Source organism: Amblyomma mixtum, chromosome 5, assembly GCF_055824585.1.
Source record: "Amblyomma mixtum isolate Tamu chromosome 5, ASM5582458v1, whole genome shotgun sequence".
Classification (NCBI taxonomy): Eukaryota; Metazoa; Arthropoda; class Arachnida; order Ixodida; family Ixodidae; genus Amblyomma; species Amblyomma mixtum.
In genome coordinates, this window is record NC_143016.1 from 88,011,859 (window position 1) to 88,025,800 (window position 13,942).

Sequence of the window (13,942 nt, forward strand, 5' to 3'; positions counted from 1 at the left end):
TTGTAGAGAAATTTTACTTTGTAATAATGAGATGTTGCAGACATGGCTATGTATGTGACATCTCGTTTAATTCTGAATAGCAGCCCGGGCTTCTATGGGAGCTTCAAGGGAGAATGGCTATTCCATTGCACTGCCGCTTCGTGACGGCGGTCAACACTTCGTACCTACTCGACGCGGTCAACTGAACTACCGCCGCTGTTCGAGCACGGCACAAAATACGAGGAAAACTTTTCCCGCCTTTGTCGAGCCTCACACATGCATCGGGCATTTCGCCGGACGCGTCGCGCCACAACCGCGACAAAATTTTGGCGCTGGCACACCCATCTTCCCTGCTGCACACACGGCCTGCAGCGAGCGTACTGTACTCCTCAGGGTGCCGCGTGCTGTGTAAGCTCGCGTGTTCGCGGCATGCATTGTCGCGTTTTTCTTTCTTTCTTTTTTCTTTTTTTTTTTTTAAGAGCGCTCATTACCCGCAGTCTCGCCGTTTCTAGGCACTATACTGTGGGCCTTCGGCGCCACTTGTGCGCATGCGCGAGGAGCTGAATGACGTCACAGCCGCGCAGCTGGTGCGCCGCGCCGCTTGCCTACGACCGAGAGGAGCCGCCGAGTGACGTCACAGCTGCTGGCGCCGTGCGCCGACGCCGCGCGCCTCCGACCGAACGGCCGCGTGTTACTTTACAGATCACCCGGCCGTCTTTCTGGCAGTCGATGAAGTTGAATAACACGTGCCGCTGGTATATTAGCTGTTGGTATATGTTGGTATAGTTGGTATATTAGCTCTATGCGTGCCGCCTCTCGCTACGTATATCCTGGCATAGCTGAGCTAAGCCACTGCTTTTTTTTTTGCTGTGCGTTCCGTAGGCTTGACGGTACTGATTATAGGAGGTATTCATATGACGTCATCCGCAAGGGGCGCTAGCGGCCGGCGCGGCATTCGCCATGTTGGTGGTCGCGCGCGCGGCCGCCGCAGCCAGCCGCAGCGTTAAATAGCCGGTGATGTGTGAAATGCGAGTGTATTTCGCGTCTCGCCATATATAATTACTGTCCGGCCCGTAACACCGAGTTACTGAGAGGGTGTTCCGGGAACTGCGCGAAGCAGAAAAGAGCGGCCACGCTCAAAAGGTTCCACTTTGTGAAAAGGTCGGCCCGTAAGAAAGCGGAGGCGCCGGCGCTGTGTGAGACGTACGTACGTACGTACAGGACAGCTGCCGCGCGTTGAATTCACCGGTATCGAGGCCCACCTTGTGCACGGCTTAAGTTTGCTGGCAGGCCAAGGAATTAAATGATATAAACATATGAGAGGGTGCAATTACTTGACAAGCGGGTGAGTCCAAGAGCCGTGCTGGGGGTGCCGACGTCCGCGGTGCCGGCGGCTGAAGTGCCGTTTTTGAAGAGGTAATTCGAAGGGTCTGTTCACTTAGCTGTACCTTAGCTTGTCATCTCTATCTACCGAAAGTGACGTTACTACTGAATCTAGCGGAATGGCTGCACACTGCGTTGCTGCGAAAGCGCTAGACTTCTTGTGCATACGAAGCAGCGCTACGTAGCCACAATCAAAACTGCAAAACATTCTCGCTGTGTCTGCCGTTCGTGCTGCGAGCGCATGGCAGTATTTGTTTGACCGTTCTGTCGTGTAAATAAGGCAGCTATGACGCTTTGCTTTCTGCTAAAAGACCGTCTGAGAAGCGTCAGCAGTTCGCGGACTACAGGCGCTTGAATTATCAATTTCTGCGGTGGCAGTTTTGGAATTTCGGCAGTTAATCGTGCTGTTTATCCACGATGTGCCCTGCATGACTACCTGAGAGTTATCAACTGATATTAAAAGCTGCAAGTCGTGTACATTCTTGCGAGCACCGCAGCCGGCCAGTTTTGCTGCCGAGTTGAGGCAGCTCGATTATATCACAGCGCAGAAGAATTCTGCTACAAACTTCATGCACAATACGCGCTCCACAAAGAAAAGTGGTCGCTGACGTATTCAACAAAGTACAAATATGTTACGGATCACATACAGTTCGGCCGGGTACCTCACGGCGCACCGTGACACCACGCGAGCTGGCCTGAAACGACCGCAAACATGGCGCGCTTGCCGCATGGAGGTAAAAAAACTAGGAGGGAGTGCGCTCAGCCTCTGCAAGCCATCCTCCTCTGACGCCGCTGCCGAGGGCCCTTTTGCGCACTGACTCATGGGAAATAGGCCCTCCTCCACAGTTACCAGACTGCCAGCCAGCTGTGCTTTTTAGTGAACGTCCGTGCTCCGAAGTAGCGCAGCGCCTGTGTTGCAGCTTTGGCGGAATGCGTGCCGAGCTCGAGGTTGTCTGAAGGCTCCGCGTCTCTGTGGATTACACTCTTGAGTTTTTGGGTGCACTGTAGAAAACTGCGGGTAAACTTTTCATCAAAGGGTGCGGCCGCGACCTCGTCACTGTTCAACTGTGGTTCATAAAGAGAATGGAGAGAAATTCCTTTCGTCGTTATACACACATACGGAGCGTTTATTTCAGCGCATGCTATGAGCGGAGAACTCGAGAGTAGGTGAAGAAACGAGCCTCTAAAAAGGGGCGCAGCGGCTTCCAGAGCGCTCACGGCGGACGGACGTGTTGAACGAGCGCTCCGGCGCGCTGCGCAAGATTCTATTTCTCAGGCAGGCGGACTTCGGCCCGCCCATGGGCCCTCCGTTCTCCGCTATTCTCGAGGCACAAGTCGTGCCGAATACGCGCGCGCACATAGGCGGTTCCGACGTGAAATTCAGCAGTGAAGTATTTCTCTCTCTCTCGCTGTCGAGAGAGAGTGCCGGCGGCTTTACGTCTGCCCCTGCGCGGGGTCTCCCGGCCACTGCGCACAATCACTTACAAAAAGAAGTAAACTGTATGTATACATAGCCGCGTGCTCGTAGCGTCCTGTCTCGGACTAATCGCGCGCGCGGCACACTGCACTAGCGGCCGGGGTGGGGCGCCCGGCCGCGTATACCGTCGGGAAGTCAAGCCCACCTGCTCGATGAACGCACAGAAGCTCACCACTGTTCTGTCACGGGTATAGAGGCTAGAATATCACGGGTGCGCGCAGTGCCGCGCGGCCACAGGAGCGCTTCGAGACTTTCCGGGATGATTCCCAGCGCCCTGCAGGCCGCGAGAATCTCGCGACGCGGCACTGCAGAAGCGGCACAGCGAAGGAGCATGTGCTCCAGTGTCTCCACTGCGCCGCAGTCAGCGCACGCGTCGCTCGGGGATGGTGGCCGCTGCGGCGAGCGAGCAGTTTGCGCTCACCACGGAGCCATCAGTGAACGCAAGCAGATGGTCGCGCAGTTGCTCGTACAGCAAGAGAGCGAAACCGAAACCGAAATCCGGCTAAGAGCTACCACTGCCTTGTCACGTGAGGGCCTATTTCCCATGATGCTTTCCATTATATTTTTTATGACTAGGCTTCAAGATTGTGACGTCATGGTCCCTCCTTGGCTTGCCGCGACGACGCTCGCGCCGTCTGGTAGCGCGGCCTCAGTGAATACCTCCTATAGTGTACTAGAATATTCTAGTTCACTATAGTACTGACGTTTTTTTTTTGTTTTACAAGGCAAATGTTAGTGATAACGGCGGAAAACAGAAGCGCAAGAAGCTAAAATGTTTCTTCGAAGCATTTGGCAGCCCTTTAGAAGCTGTTTTCCGTTTCCCTTTGGTCTGGCAAGTTCATTCTCCACAAAACATTGCTGTCGTGCAGTAAAGTGCTGTGGTCCGCTTGCTCGTTCATTATGCGGTGAAGCCAGTTGACGCTGGCACTCAAGCCGAAATCGCCGCCGCGTGCCCTCCTTCACAGCAGCCCGAATCGGTTTCAGCGCCTAGCAAACGGAACTGAAATAAAATTGGCAGACGCTCAGATGGTCTGATGCGATGAACTGTGTAAGCAAAATGTGCTTTTAGAATGATGCTTTTCCATTCGATGCTTTTCCCTTTCGTATTTCTTTTATGGCTCGCTAATGACTACCTTACTTTTTCTGCATTTGCATTTCGTTTTAATTTGCCTAGAGTTATCGCTCGCTAAAGATTGTTTGATTCTTTAACATTTGTTGCACTGCACGCATTCCGCCTTCCGTGGCGTGCCGCCTTGGATCAGCTGAGGACGCGGGCTCGCTTTCGGTGCCACTTTTCTCCGCACTCGTTAACTGCCTGGGCGCGTCGCTACGCTCGCTTCTTGTCGGGGGTTATTCTCGCACTCGGCTCGCTGCAGGTGCCGGAAACTTCACTCGGTGGCCTCGCAGAGACACACACCAGTATTTTCTCCTGCTGGCACTCATACTGCTTCCTCCAAAAACCGTATACTAGGCGCTGAAGCCAGTGCAAGTCGCGGAGAAAATTGGTGCGCGTCTAGAAAGCGACATGCTCACTTGGTGTACCTATATTCGGCCCTGTCGGGGGCGCTGGGTGTGCATTTGAAGGCTCCCTCAGCACATACTGGCGGCATACTAAATGCTACCCAAGCTGTATTCGGTCTACACAATGGCATGTAAGCCTGCTCGCATGCGACACTGGCGACCATGGTATATGGGAGCTTAACGTCCCAAAGCGACTGACATCGTACAGATGATCACCCACTGCTGTAACGATGTAACGGTTATAACGAACAGACCACGGGGTCCCTTCAACTTCGTTACAAGTGAGGTTCAAGTGCGTATTCTACCATGTAACGTATACCCGCGTTGAAGCCATGACAAAATGATTATGGCTTTCTTAAAAATAGAAAAATTACTCGCATCCATAATTCTGCAGTGCATGTTGTCGAAAGTGATCGAACCAGGCAAGCTTCAATTTACCTTTAAGTTCACTCTGCCAGTGCCCACCGCGAGTTTATTTATGCACGTGCAAAAAAAGAAAATCGTTCTGGTGCTATGTGCAAACGTCTTCGCGCGGGTATACTTCATTTTTATTTCCCGGAATGGCCATGTAAAAGTACCCTTGTTCTGAAAACAATGAACGTGTTATGCCATGAACAGGCGTTTTTCACCAGCAAGCCATCCAATGTGTCTAAACAGCCAGGCAGTGGCCTTTGTCGCCGCAGTCGTAGTCCTGTCCTAAATGCTGAGTTTTCGCGCGCTTGGAAAAAGCCGACCTAGAATGTTCCAGGGCGTGCTGGTCGCTCTGCGCTGCATCGACTCTCTCGAATCGCTTCTTGCCTGAGACGCCGTGACTACCGCCATGGCCAATGGACGAGCGCTTGTCTTGGGAGCTGACAGTGGTCGACGTGAACGTACTGGTCGTCGTCGTCGTTGTAGTCGTGGTTGTGACCGTTGACGAGGACGTCGACGTTCCCGCGCGTCTCTTTGGCGGAAGAGCGGAGGCAGTGGTTGTAGACGTCGTCGAGGCGACGGTCGTCGAAGCCGCGGCCATCCTCGCCGAGCCAGTCTGCGCGGTCACCGATGTGGTCGTTGCCGCCATGGTGCTTGTCGTAGCCGTGATACCCCCATCTGGAGTGGAGGCCGCGGAGCTCGCCGTCAGCATCGATGAAGTCGTCGTCACCACCACCCTTGGTGCACCTGGCTGGTCACCCCCGGCCACAAAACTTGACGTGGAAGACGATGATGCTGATCGAGAACTCGGGTACGGGCGGCGCTGATCACCATCTGCCCTGCGTAGCCGATCGCCTGAGTTGTACACTTTTAAGAGCCACATCTCTCCTCAGGCCTCTGTACGTGTCCTACATGTCTCAATACATTTGCGGTTACTTTATCACAGAGCTCAACTATTACGAGCACGAAACTGTGCACTTACTGAGCACGGACTTCAGTTGTTAGGACAGGTTTAGCAGTCCATGAAAGAACGCAGAGAAGGAACGTAATGGTCGCGTAGAGGGCTCCGCCTCGTCGAAGCGTGTACACTTGCATCGCTGCGGCCACGTGAGGAGCCTGCAGGCAACAAATCAACTGAAGATCGTTTCCCCAGTAGTCGACAGTAATCGACTCGTCAGTGCTCCTTTTTTGGAATAGGACAAAAGAAAAGGTCACTTCATTGACATATATATATGCTAGAGTACACTTCAGAGAAAGATAAAGAAAATGACTGAACAAAAACAGGGAAACCCTGGTGGTCGCACCACAACTACGTAATGGCAAGCTGACACCAAAAACACTGGCCAGCAGTTGAGAGAGGGGGAGAAGAGAACAAAGGAGGAGGAAACACGTACAGAAGGAAATAAACATTGCAGTTCTGAATGCGTTAACTGCCAGCAAAGTAGCTCAGCGAAATGGGCGAACGAGATGCAGGGCAGCCCGCCGTGAATCTTCCAGCCCGCACCAATCATATTAAAGGATACCGGGTGAGAGACGCTCGATTACTCAAGGAGGAACGCTTTGCCATGCGCTTGGCCGGGCCCGGCCCATGGGAGTTATTCAGCCTTTTAACCAGTGTTAGCAGCTACACCCCCTGCCCCTCCTTGAGATCTCGGGGTGTAGTCCTCGTGACATGAATACGTCACTATATAGCAATGCCACACGACCCCCTGTCATCGGTGATATGAGCAATGGATCACGTGACCCACTGATTTCAATAAACTCCTTGTACATAACCGTGACCCTCTTGCACAATGTGACCACGTTAACAGCTAATCCTGAAGCTCGATGGTGTCATTTAAGTGAGCGTTCCTTTATATTTATGTCTCAACCAAACCACGTTATTCATAAGGAAAGAAACATGGCAGCGTGCTAGTAGCTTCCCATAACCGTTATTGATAACTTCTGCCCGCGAAGCGCAGTGTTTAGAGTACTTTAGGCCTTTGCTATCGGCAATAGTTGACGCCAATAGTTAACTCACACAATACCCGCAATATAATTTTGATGACATCTCATAGAATTGTTTGCTCTAACTCGTTTTTACGGCACATGTCATAAGAGAAAGACCCAGGACCGAAGGGGTAAAGGGGGCGTGGAAACCTTTTGTACAAGAGGAACACCAACTATACTGAGTTTTGCCTTATATTCGTGAAAATAAAGAGCAAATAAACCAATAAGATCGATCGATTTCTTCGGCGATAGGTCACACGGCAGCAGCGCTCACCGGTGTCAAGTCGTTATTGATCCTTAGAATTGATTCTGCGCTTCTACTTTATCGTCTTCCTGATATATACTTGTTTGGAAAGCACATGCCTATAAAGGATTTCTTTCCGTTTGTTTTACTTCGCTGCTTTAAATTTCCGAAATTTGAAAACAGCATTTGCGCAGTTAATAATTTGGCAGAGCAGTCGTGCAGAAAAGAGTGAAAGACGTACTGTGCTAGAACATCGCTTCATGCCAGAATGCCGCGCCGCGAGCGCAGTACACTCCTATCAACAGTCTCAAAGTACATTATCATTTTCTGTTGGGCTGGCTGGTATTACAGTGTTGGTTCTTTGTTCTTGCACTGTTAGTTACGTGCTCAATCACAGCCTGCGTCTGCGTCTGGTGTGCCGCTGTAGGCGTGGTATGTAGCACGAAGAAGTTCAAGCAAGCCAGATATGCCCCGTTTTCTTTTTGACACAGCATCTAATTAGCGCGGCACGCAGTTTTGAACGACTGAGTTGACCATTCGGACGAAACAATATTTTAATCGTGCAAGTCAGACCACTGAAATACCAGGAACATTGTTTTCCGGGATATTTTATCTTTTTTTTTTGCACTGCGAGGCGACATTGTTTCTTACTTTCGCGTTGCCATAAAATTTTGTCTCGTATATTTATCTGGTTTTGGACGCATAACGTCTTCTTTCCCGCGGTCACGCGCTGATGCCAACGGCTTCCGTCAGCGCTCACGTGCCACGTACAGAAACGAGGACTGCGACCGGGTAAGGCCCGGCAGCCAGCTGGAGCGGCCAAGAAGATCGCCATGTCCCGCATCAAAGGCAGGGTGAGAATTTCTCTGGAAATGCGTCACCATTTCTTGACACTTGCCCTTTTTGGTTACGCTGAGTGCTCTTCAGAGAGTCCCTTCAGGACTTGATTTAAAGTCTTAAGCCTGCCTGCTGCACCGCCGGTTCCTTGCGTGATGGCGAAATGTTCGGTTCTCAACTCAGATTCCTTGCGTATAAAAAGCGTGCCGCAAGACGCTCTATCTAATCTCGCTGCGCAGTGATGATATATAGAGCTCATAAGTTCTCGGGCTGCCAATACCAGTGCCTAAAGAGATTTTTAGGGCTCAGAAGAAACTACGGTGCCTGCTTATAACTTCAAGCAGAAAGCCGTAGTTATCGACGGAGATGTTTTTGCCCTATAGGATCTCCTTTGCATTTCGCTTGAAATACTGATGCGGCTTAATAAACCAATTTGACTCAGCAGTTGCTCGCTGAATGTTCGCTGCTAGTTAACATTTCTTGGTCGTGCAATAAAAAGAAACACTTAAGAACAAAAATTTCTGACACCGTTTTTTCGCTCGTGAGTTCTTTGTTCATGTGCACAGAGCCGTCGGAGGATACATAACCGCGCAATGAAACTATCACATGGAGTCCTTCATTATGAAAGCAGTGAACATAAAATAGACATAACACGTACTCTGTCGACTTTGAGAACATAGGCGACGCGACATATACCGATTCTTTTAGTTTTTTTTATTGAATTTACTATTCTTGTATAATCGAGGCTTATTTGTTTGTTCAGGCACGTCAGTGCCATATTTTAAATTGTAATTGCAACACATGCGAGCACACGAAAGAAAATTACTCGAATACTTGCACGAGAAGAAAATTTGTTCTGCAGCTCGCAGCAGAAGTCGTGATAGTCCTTGAAGAATTCTTTACATGACAGTGTGTGCGTAGAACAAACTCATCGCGCAGCTCTGATAGTAAAACTTTCTCGTATATCTATCTACCTTTGTTCCACCTTAAAGGGCCCGTGCCCACCCCAGCGCAACAGACACTCTCTACCTCTCTTTGAGCGAGCCTCCTCTCCTTCCATTCCCTCCTCGAAATTCTTCTCTCCCGCTCCTCGTCGAGTAGGCTCGGCAAGGCAAAATCACCCCTTCCTTCTCCGGTGTAAGCCGGAGGCGTGGTGTCTGTGGAGTGCGTCACAGGGCGACGTCATGGCCCCGCCTTCAATAGAATTCTTTTCTTGGTTTTTTCATTTTCTCCGCACACTGAACGATCGAGAGGCGCGATCGGCTCGACCACCTAGACTTGTTAGCGAGCGCATCCTTTCATACATCTGTTTGTCATTCCCAGTTAACGAGCCACCTTTCCATTTTTTTTTAGGCCCCCCACCGCTTCACGAGCGGAGGGGCGGAAGTCGGTTCTGTTCGAAACACACGGCGAAGCGCGGACCCGGCAACCGCCCGTTTGCTTTTCTCCATGCGTGTTTGTGTTCTGTGTGTTTGTGTCTTTTCTCCGCTCCAAAGCATATGTCATTCATTAGAGTCAAGGCGTACGCAAGATGCACGAAAGATAAGGGGTGTGTGTGCGGAGCGGTCAAGTGGGCGAGCGAGGGAAAGGCTCTGCTGCACTACTAATTAAAACCTTGTTTTGGGGGGCTCGCATAGAAGAAAAGAAACTGAGAAGGGAGCGCGCACGCCGAGCGTCTCGTGACGTGATCACGGCGGGGGGGAGGGGGGGGGGCGAACCAACTCCGTCAGTTTTACTATTTTTTTACTTTTTATGGCTAGGGTTCAAGGCCGTCGCCGCACGCTCCCTCCGCAGTTTTTTTTTTTGTTCCTTCATGCGGGTTTGTAGGCATGAGCCAGAACAGAAGGCGCTGCGGAAAGCCTTGTGCAGACGACGCGACGCCAAGGCTACGCCCAACCTTCTCCCGTCAGTCAGAACGATGCACCAATGGAGTGCCTTTAGCGAAAGTAGCCCCCCCTTGACGTCAGCGGGGTGCAGAGTAGTGGGCCGGGCCCGTTTTTGAAGGAAGGAAAGAACGAACGGGCTTTGATTTGAATTTTCGCAGCTTTTCGGGGCGCGCATGGCTCTAGTATTTTGCAGAGGTTATCTTCGATGCCTCATCTATGCAGTGGGTTTGTTTTTCAAAAATGTCCGGACCCTGGGCAGTGGCCCTTTAAAGCATACTACGCTATTCTCACTTCACTTTAGTTCTAGTCAACTTCACCACCACGCTTCCTCTTTTATTTTTTCAAAAGCAAATTCGGCCCAATGCAATCGTATTTTAAAATTTGATTCTACTTTTCCCTCGTCTGATGTATTAGCTGTGAAGCAAGCGGTTGCATCGCTTTTTCCAGTCTCAGCGTACATTCAGTGCGCGTTTCCAGTTGTCGCTCATTTTGACTCGCTGCCTGCAGCGCGCCTCGGAGGAGAGTCTGGCCTCGGCCGACGAGTCCATCGACGAGACGCGCAGTGTCATGTCCTTCATCCTGTCACGGCTTCCCGAGCACGCGTCGGTGGCTGCGGCGGCCGCCGCGGCGTTGTCCGGAGGCACCGCGACCAGCAGCAGCACGACGCCGTCGTCGCCATTGCGCCCAGTTCCCACGGGTGACGGTGGAGGCGCTCTTCGCATCCCGCCGCCGTTCCCCGTGGAGGTGCGTAAGCGACAGATCCCGTGGGCCACCCTGGCTGCCCACCTGCCGCGGCTGTTCAAGATGCTGTTGCTGATTGCCGCTCACGCGGTGCTCGTCATGGCCTTCCTCGACACCGGATGGGACCCCGAGGTGAGCTTGGCGAAGGCCTGAGCTCGCGCTTGAGGGCTTGGCGAAAGCTTGCGCTCAAGCTGGAGGGTACTCACCCTCCGCGGTGGCTCAGTGGCTCAGGTGCGCTCGGCTACTGAGTCGGAGTACCCGGGTTCGTGCCCAACCGCAGAGGCCGCGTTTTTACAGAGGCGAAGCGCAGAAGGCGGCCGTGTGCTGTGCGATGTCAGTGCACGTTAAAGATTCCCAATTGGTAGAAATTATGCCGGAGCCCTCCACTGCAGCACCCATTTACCTCTTTATTCTTTCACTTCCACCTTCTTCCCTTCCCTCACGGCGCTGTTGAGTTGTCCACCCAGTAGTGAGGCAGTTACCGCGCCACTTTCTTTCCTCAAACAGGCGCTCATCGAGAGAGGACAGAGAGCAGTATTTTCACATCAGTGTTGGGATTATCCCGCCTGCAAGTAAGGCATAAACTCCTCTTCAGAGATTGAGGTACTTCGCCTGAAGGCTGCACTTCAAAGACTCCTTTTCAAAGATGGAATGTGCTCCTCCTGAGAGTAGTTCCAAGGTTTCAGAAGTCGTCGGATTTTATAAACGGAGTTTTTTTGGTGGCATTAATATGCCGTCATCGGGGTCCACGTTTAACTACTTGTAGGAGCCTTGGTGCCAGGGTTCGGGCCTGCTGCTCTTGTTGCTGGTGACCCTTGACGCCTGTATGCTGTACGGACTCTGTCTACGGTGGCTGCCTCGCAAGAAGGCCGCAATTTTGACTGACCGCGCGAGGAAACAGGCATCACTGCTCGCCGATCGCAAGTGGACGTTAAGACTAGCAGCGTAAGTACACCGCTCCGCAGAAGACAGACCACATTTCTTTGTACTGTGCGGAGTATAGCCGACGTTATAGAATGCACGAAATGAAGTCGTCGTGTACTCATGAGGCAACGTTGACTCAGGAATCACCCGCGTTCTGGTTGCTTCAGGTAAATTGCTCATCTGCCTTTAAGTTACACACTCAAGACTACGCGGCTACCCCTCAATCCTGCTGATCTACTGCATCAGCCTAAAGTTCCAATAGTTCTTGCACGTATCTGTTGAAGTGACCGAGATTCACTTTTAGCAGCATGACGCTGATAGGTTCCAAACACCACTGAAGGTAGAGAGCAGAGGCCATGCGACATCGGGAAACATCGCTTGATGCTCCATAACACCAAATCTCAAGCGCTTCAGGAAATCTTTGGTACACCGCGAGACCTGGTTTGGCTATAGTATTGCTCTGTACATGTCTTCCGTACGCACCACTGCGTGTGCACAGATCCGCCTGCAAGGAGTGTCCAATGCGCATGCGCAAATGACTCTTAAGACGATTGTGCGCGTAGACAGTAGTGTCGATTCCGTACAAGGGCACCGCAGCGCTGTTCGTTTCACTGTCTGCATTCATGGATCATCAATGGTCACTAATTACTCGCTGCCACCTCCGCTTCCAGAACTGCTTGGGCACTGGTGTGGGGTGGCGTGCTGACGTTCGTCGCCATCGATTCGCGTCTGCACCGTCCCCGTATCACGGCTGGCTTCGGGATGCTCCTCCTGGCGGGCTTCGGATACATCTTCTCGAAAAATCGTAGCAAGGCACGTGCTCACTGCTGCCTCTTCAGCGGTGCACTAAAACCGCCACACTTCCTTTCGATGATAACTTGGCAGTGACGTCCTTCAGATGTTGCTGTTTGTAGTGAAGTATGGCACGTGGATCACTTAACCGCGAAGCTCCTAAGATGTTTCGAAGCCCAACGCTTTAATACATATTTTATGTGTGGGCAACAAGTTACTTGGAATTAAACCAGAGTTCCAGAGAAGCATATCTTGATATTAGACAGTATAAAGACGAGAACGTGTCATTCAATGGGCGTGTAAACACATACAGGGTCTGTTCTGAAAGTAGTAGGACTGGTTTTTTCCTGGGCGAACGGGCGGACGAGAGGTGGTCTGCGCGTGCAGGATCGTTGAAGGGGGATATTGGGAATGCTGGGGAAAATGGGCAGTCGGCTCTCGGCCGTTGAGGAGAGGAGGTCGCTTGTACTGTGAACCCCTGTCGAAACGGTCACGCAGAATCGTCGAGCATTTACTGGATCAGCGATACGCGATAAAATTTTGAGTAAATTTTGGTAAAACAGGCAAAGAAACTCACAACATGATTAAGGAGGCCTATGGTGACGCTTCCATGGGTAGATCAGGTGTTTTTTGAGGGGCACAAGCTGAGTGGAGCTGAGTGGAGTGGAGCAATGAGTGGAGGAAGGCGACTGCTCCAGACGCCCTTCGATCATAAAGACCAACGAAAATGTGTAACGAGTGAAACATTTACTTAACAGTGATCGTAGAATAAGTATCAGAATGATTGCTGATGACTTGAGAATTCCTCAAACCCAAGTTTTTGAGATCGTGACAGAAAACTTATCCATGAGGAAAGCGTGCGCGAAGTTGGTGCCGGGAGTGTTGTCAGAGGAGGAAAAGGCCAACCGGTAGGATCTTCTTCATCATGTGAATGAGGACCCCGATTTTTTGCCCGGCACATAGCGGCAACGCTGCCTCAGGCCCCTTACAGCCTCGACTTGGCCCCGCCACACTTTTTCTATTCCCGAGAATAAAATCAACGCTCAAGGGGGAACATCACGGATCGGTAGAGGTGATTCAACAGGCCGTGACGAGGGAGCTAAACAGCATTCCGGTCCAGGCGTTCCTAGAGGCATACGAAAGCTGTAAAACTCATTGGCAGCAGCGTGTAGGTGCGGAAGGGTGCTACCTTGAAAAATTGTAATCGTTTGTACTATTCTCTTGAATAAATTTTGTTTAAAAAAATGAGTCCTACTACTTTCAGAACAGACCATGTAGGTGCGATGCTAAACTTGAAAATTTTTTTTAGCTCGCCACAATATTCCCTCTGAAACCTCAGAGCGAAACGCTCTTAACACTAGTGTGTTTTAGCACCGTCGTACGGTACATTACGACTGCACGTTAAAATATGGCCTATCAAGAATTGCAATAATAGCAACACCAACATGTCATCGAATTGGCAGAGTGGTTGTAGAGCTTTGCTGCAACTCTTTGTTAGTTCTGAAATGTTAAATCTGTTGAGTGGCTGCCTGAGTATAGGCCGAATACGCAACAGAAACAGTTGTTTTCGTTTAGATTGAGCCATCAATGAAATTAGTTCGCTGTAACGAAGTCATCATTGCGCTTATGTAACACAATATCTCACTAACTCCTATTTTTGCTTAGAAAGTTCTTTTAATTTCCTTGAAGTGCAAGGCAATAGTACTTTAGTATTCTATGAATTCATTCACTTTGTACCAAAATTATTTCATTTCCTGG

General features: G+C 50.9%; 1 protein-coding gene across 1 annotated transcript; it reads right to left on the reverse strand.

Moving 5' to 3' along the window:
- Window positions 1–4,929: 4,929 nt before the first annotated feature.
- On the reverse strand, window positions 4,930–5,878 carry LOC149342922 (uncharacterized). The gene is made up of 2 exons (XM_089542259.1): window positions 5,754–5,878; window positions 4,930–5,610 (listed from the first exon to the last, which is right to left on the reverse strand). Exons 1-2 carry the CDS (start codon window positions 5,864–5,866, stop codon window positions 5,010–5,012), a joined length of 714 nt encoding a protein of 237 aa, XP_089398385.1. The 5' UTR covers window positions 5,867–5,878; the 3' UTR covers window positions 4,930–5,009.
- Window positions 5,879–13,942: the final 8,064 nt, after the last annotated feature.